This window comes from Bos mutus, chromosome 3 (genome assembly GCF_027580195.1).
Source record: "Bos mutus isolate GX-2022 chromosome 3, NWIPB_WYAK_1.1, whole genome shotgun sequence".
Classification (NCBI taxonomy): Eukaryota; Metazoa; Chordata; class Mammalia; order Artiodactyla; family Bovidae; genus Bos; species Bos mutus.
In genome coordinates, this window is record NC_091619.1 from 8,739,854 (window position 1) to 8,746,153 (window position 6,300).

The 6,300-nt window shown below is 39.3% G+C and overlaps 1 protein-coding gene across 2 annotated transcripts in view; it reads left to right on the forward strand.

The window, feature by feature from the left end:
- The window catches only part of PBX1 (PBX homeobox 1), a 334,443-nt gene extending 328,463 nt beyond the window's left edge, over positions 1-5,980 (forward strand). The window contains exon 9 of one of the 2 annotated variants that reach the window (XM_070366689.1): positions 3,996-5,980. In XM_070366689.1, the coding sequence (XP_070222790.1) occupies positions 3,996-4,016 (21 nt within the window). In that variant the 3' untranslated portion in view covers positions 4,017-5,980. The remainder of the gene's footprint in view (positions 1-3,995) is intronic. The other variant, XM_070366692.1, reaches the window with a different exon arrangement.
- The last annotated feature ends 320 nt before the right edge of the window (positions 5,981-6,300 follow it).

Sequence of the window (6,300 nt, forward strand, 5' to 3'; positions counted from 1 at the left end):
TTAAATTAACTAGTCTATTTCATATAATCCAAATGATTTAAAGATTGTTTAGTCCAAAGCCTTCCTTAAGTGATTTTAAGGAAGAGAGAAATAAGGAAGAGAGATATTAAGTGATTTGCTCAGAATCACATAGATGACAATTAGAACAGGCCTAGAATCCAGGCCTCTAACTCCATGAGAATGTATCTAAATACAGAGCCTGCCGTGCCCCTCCTGAGAAAGTGAGGCAACTCCCAGAACTGCCTGAGAGTCCAAGAGGAGGGCCTGGAAAATTTTCAGTGTTACCCTCAACTTATGACTCCCTGTTCTCTGTGTGTGTGTGTATCTGTGTGCACACATGTGCAAATTTTTTAAATTGAAGTAAAATTTGCATATCATACAATTAACTATTTAAAAGTGTACAATGCAGTGGTATTTAGCATATTCAACAATGTTGTACAATAAGCATCTCTCATGAGTTTCAAAACATTTTCATCACCCTATAAAAACGACACATGCCCATTAAGTAATTACTTCCCATTCCTCCTACTTTCATCACCTGGTAGCCTCTAGGTTATATATCATATAAAAAGAATCATATAATAGGTAAGATTTTATACCTGGTTTCTTTCACTCAGCATAATGTTTTCAAAGTTCACCTATGTCATAGCAAGTTATCAGCACCTGGCTCCTTTTCGTGGCTGAATAATATTCCATTGTGCGGCCACGTCATGTTTTATGTATCTATTCATCTGTTCATGAGAATATGAGTTGTTTCCCCCTGTTGGTTACTATGATAATGTTACTATGAACATTCATGTGTGAATCAGTTTCTGAGGGAATGTATATTTATTTTTCTTGAAAGCATACTGAGAATGGAATTGCTGAGTCATCCTGTAATTCTATATTTAACTGTTGGAGAAACTGCCCAATTGTTTTCCACAGCACGTTGCTCCCAGAAATTTCTTTCTGACTGCACCTTTCATAGACAATGAAGGAAATATTTATAACTGTAACAGGGACAACTAAAGAGAGAATGACCTTCTTGGAGAAAAAAATGAGTGTGAATTTTGAGGTGTCAGCATTATGAGTGGGTGTGAAGATCTAAGAGGAAGGATGGTAATGCTCTTCATCATACAGAGAGATGAATTTGGAGTGCTCAGCATAACAGAAAGGAAAAAGGGAGGAAAGGCAGAAAGAAGAAGAGGAAAGAGGAAGCCAGAAAAGTGGCAGAAATCTGAGTACTGGGTGATGGGTGATGTGATTCCTCCCAACCTTGGCTGTCCAGAATTATTCTGTAAAATTGAGCATACTCTCAGTACTCTCTCTCTCTCTCTCTCTCTCTATATATATATATATATATGCATATAGATATAATGTTATATAATGTATATAAATATATATATATATGTCATGATAATGTTGTGAGTTGATAATTCTGAAAAGGGTTTAAATTTTACATTGGACATAACATGGTATAAGATAGAAGCAAAGTTCAAAGAGTTCCTAAGAGGTAGAGAGGCATAGACACAAATAGTCTCACCCCCTCTACGTCAGACCTCACTGCTCCTACCTTGAATTAGCAGAAATCTGGGGGAGCCAATGCCCATATTCAGGCTATGGAATTCCCTTAGATGGCAAGAGGCAGGGAGGACTCCCTTTTCTTTTAATCTGATAGATTTTGTTTCAGATTTTTAAGTCATGAGATAATATCCTCCTTTAAGAAAACAAGTGAAATGGAAACCTAGTTTTGAGACTGTCTACATGCCAGATTCTTAAATGTGAAATGTCTGTCTCACTATAAAATGTGAAAACTTCATTGTTGTTGTCAGTTGCTCATTTGTGTCTGACTCTTTGCAACCCCATGGACTGCAGCACGTCAGACTTCCGTATCCTTCACCATCTTCTGGAGCTTGCTCAAACTCATGTCCATTGAGTCGCTGATGCCATCCAATCATCTCATTCTCTGTTGTCCCCTTTTCCTGCTACCTTTAATCTTTCGCAGCATTAAGGTCTTTTCCAATGAGTCCAGTTCAGTTCAGTCCAGTCACTCAGTCGTATCCGACTCTTTGTGACCCCATGGATGCAGCACACCAGGCTTCCCTGTTTGTCACCAGCTCCGGAGCTTGCTCAAACTCATGTCCATCAAGTCAGTGATGCCATCCAACCATCTCATCCTCTGTCATCCTCTACTCCTCCTGCCTTCAATCTTTCCCAGCATCAGGGTCTTTTCAGATGAGTCATTTCTTCACATCAGATGGCCAAAGGATTGGAGCTTCAGCTTTAGCATCAGTCCTTCCAATGAACATTCAGGACTGATCTCCTTTAAGATGGACTGGTTTGATTTCCTTGCTGTCCAAGGGATTTCAAGAGTCTTCTCCAGCATCATAGTTTAAAAGCATCAATTCTTTAGTGCTCAGCCATCTTTATGGTCCAACCCTCACATCCATACATGACTACTGGAAAAACCATGGCTTTGACTAGACAGACCTTTGTTGACAAAGTAATGTCTCTTCTTTTTAATACACTGTCTGGATTTGTCACAACTTCTTCCAAGGAGCAAGCATCTTTTAATTTCATGGCTGCAGTCACCATCTGCAGTGATTTTGGAGCCCAAGAAAATAAAGTCTCTCACTGTTTCCATTGTTTCCCCATCTATTTGCCATGAAGTGATGGGACTGGATGCCTTGATCTTCATTTTTTGAATGTTGAGTTTTAAGCCAGCTTTTTCATTCTCTTTCACTTTCATCAAGAGGATCTTTAGTTCCTCTTCACTCTGTGCCATAAGGGAGGTGTCATCTGCATATCTGAGCAAGTTTATTCTTAAGCCCTTAGTACCAATGGATTGAGTACTTTCTGCTCAGCTAGTAAATATTATAATTGAGAAAAGCAGTAATATCAAGGAGAGGAACCACTATACTTACTTCATAGGGCAGACTGTAATTATAGTTGGAAAAATATGGTATAAGCTGTGCTCCACTGTGATACCATATGTACTTACTTTCAATTTGAAAGTATTTTCTCTAAGCCTCAGTTTCTTCATTTTCAGACACGAAAGTTTAACTCTTTTCTCCATTAAACTCCAACATTCTAAGCTACTTGTGGAATTATAAAAGCTAGTGAAATAAATGAGAAATTATAAAAGTTAGTGAATTGGGCATAATTTGCTGAAATAATTGAAAGAAAAAATCTTCCAACCCTTTAAGGTAAAAATACAAGAAAAAGCTTTGCTATAGAAGGTATAGCAGAGGAGGAGCCCGGTGGGCTACAGTCTATGGGGTCACAAGAGTCATTATTAACTTTTGAAAAAAATTATTTTTTCTCTAAAAAAATCTGTTTGTCTTAAGCCTGGGTTCTATGTACAATCACTAAAAGAAAAGACAGTTCTATAATGATTTCTTTCAAACTTTACTGACCCTTCATAATAGGGTCAGGGGAAACTGTCTTTTATCAATCCTTTTTAAATGGAGCCATAAAAATGAGGTGCAAAGGAAAACCACTGGGATCAAGTTAAAAGCCTGTCCATATAATTCTCGGGTTAGTAATTTATTATCTTAAGCAAGTTATTTAATATTATTGGGATTAGTTGCTTCATCTGTAAATTAAGGGTAATTTACAGGGTTTTTATGAGGACTGAAAAAGCTAATGTAGGGAGAAAGGCAACACAAATGATTTACTTTTTCTTTCTTAAAAGAAAGGAATTACAGATGGGTTTCTCCATTGAAGTATTCCTAATATTTATCACAGAGAATTTTTATTCACGTTACATGAATGAAAAAGTAACTTCAATTTTGGATGGCTGATGAGCCATTTCCTGTATCATCTAGGTCCAGGCCTTTTTCTTCTCCTCCTATTTTCAGCTGGTTAGCTGCTTATTGAGCTCTTCCCAGAGGGTGGACAAAAGAAATAAAAACTGAAATCGGTCAATTTGACTCTTTGATAGTGGTCCTGATGAAAGATGTGTGGGTAGAGGATGTTAAAGTTGTGAGTTAAACTGGAATTCTGCTTCTTACCAGGATATTGCAAGAACCTACTGATGGTTTGGATGACCTGGTGATGACAGCTACTCCTCTTCTCTTGACTGAAGACATGCCTTCCTCTAACTGGACAGTGGTCTATCTTCCAGAATGACGCATACTGACTTTTGAAGAAGTAAGATGATACCTCCTGGCCAGTCATATCAGTCAGAACAACTGTGGTGAGCAGTGGGCTGACACATGTTGCAACCAGATGACTGTTGCAACAACAGAGTCCCAAAGCAATAATCACTCTTCCTTCTCTTCCCCACTAACCCAGTGATCAAATCATCACTTGTAAGCATTCACTATGTACCGCCATATAATATAAAATATGGTGAGCACTTACATATAGAAGACAACCTCTCAACCCTCAATAAAACTGTAATACATTAAGAAAGCAAGAGTTGTGCATGTAGAAATACAACTAATTACATAGGGGAGAGGGAAGAAGGGGAGAAGATAATGAACACATTAGAGCATCCCCTCTATCCCAGTCAGTCTGCAAGGTGCTGTGCACATTTTATCTAATCCTTACCACATCCCTGAGGCACAGTTCTATCCTTGTTCCATGGATGATGATACTGGGAGGTCAGAGGTGTTTAATAACTTGCCCAAGATCACATAGTGAGAAAAGTGTGGAACCTGCTTTCAAGTTTAGAAGGATCTAACTTTATAGTCTATGCTCTGTTACTCACTGCCACTGAAGGAGTCAGAGTTGGAGGCATCATTTATGTCATCAAGCCAAGACTCTTTAACATATCTCTCATTAAATATGTTGCTAAAGTTTTACAAGTCTGTTCATTGCTTTGGGAAATGATGTCCGGATTCTGGAGGCAGGGATTGTGTGGCAGAAATGACAGCCCTCTGGTCTCAACTCTGCCATCATCTACAAGTGTGGTAAGTCACCTCCATATAAGGGGTTCTGCTCCAAGAGCATGTTTACAAGTCCAATTTGTTTGTTGAGCCCTACAAAGTTCGCTTAGGTACCCAACTAACACAGTTGGCTATATAGTGCTATACTGTAATAGGTGTATAAAACTTTCCACACAAATAATACATGAAAAACAAACACAAAAAATAAAGAAAGCATTTAAAATCGTACAGTACAGTACCTTGAACAGTAGTACAGCAGTACAGTACAACAGCTGGCATCTAGGGGCTGGCATTGAGTGAACAGGAGAGAAGAGTTGCTGACTGGAGGAGGGAGAGGGCGTGGGAGGTGGTAGAAGGGTCATCAGCAGTAGGAGATGGAGGGCGAGCTGCAATGGCACTCACACCTGACGTTCATGTACCGGTCTACGTTCAGGTCCTGTACCTCCGAAATGTAAAGCACCTCCTCAGATAGAGCTGACTTACATGACTGGACATGCGAACGCATGTTTGCAACTTTGAAAGCTCACACTTTCAAGCTTTCATGTGCAGGGCACTTACTGTGTTCATCTGGGCAAGTTCCTTCCCTCTTGTAGGCTTTTGTAATGTAGAGCGCTTCACTTACACTCCATCACTGGACAGTTATATTATGTACCAGGCCTCATGTCAAGTAGCCTTGAGTTTAAATTCTGGCTCCATCCTCAAGCAGTGGCTCTTTAGCAAGTCATTTAACCATCTGTAAAATGGAGATAATAATACCTACCTCAGGGTCTCTGCCCTTTATTGTTCATTCTCCTTGGAATGGTCTTCCCCAGTTATCCACAAAAGGTCACTCTGTTACCTTCTCCAGGTCTTTATTCAACTTACTTTTTTAGTGAGACTTTCCTTGAACATGATCTCTGAATTGCAAACCATCCAGCATTTCCTGTCTTCTACCCTCATTTTATTATACTCCTTAGCACTCAACTCCTAACTTACTATATACAGCACTTAATTATCTTATTTATTGCTTGTTTCCCCACCTCTAGAATGTAAGCTCTATAAGGGCAGGGGTTTTTGTATTCTTTACTGCTGTATCTCCAGTTTCTAGAGTGATTTAGGTGCTTAATAAATATTTGTTGCATAAATGACTGGTTGTTGTGAAAATGATGTGAGTAAACTGCTTTGCACAGGCTTGGCGCATAGTAGATACTGCATGCATGTTGTCTGTTTAATACGCAGTTTCGTTATTATGTTCCCAAGCCATAGTGGGTCAAGTATTTTCTGTTTCTCCTCCAGGGAACCTAAAATGAGCATTCTGATTTTCCTGAAGAATGTGAAAGTTTGGCTCTGTTGAAATTAACCTGGAAGCAAGGGGCAACCCTCTCCACTATTCTTGCCTGGAGAATCCCACCGACAGAGAAGCCTGGTAGGCTACAGTCCATGGAATTGC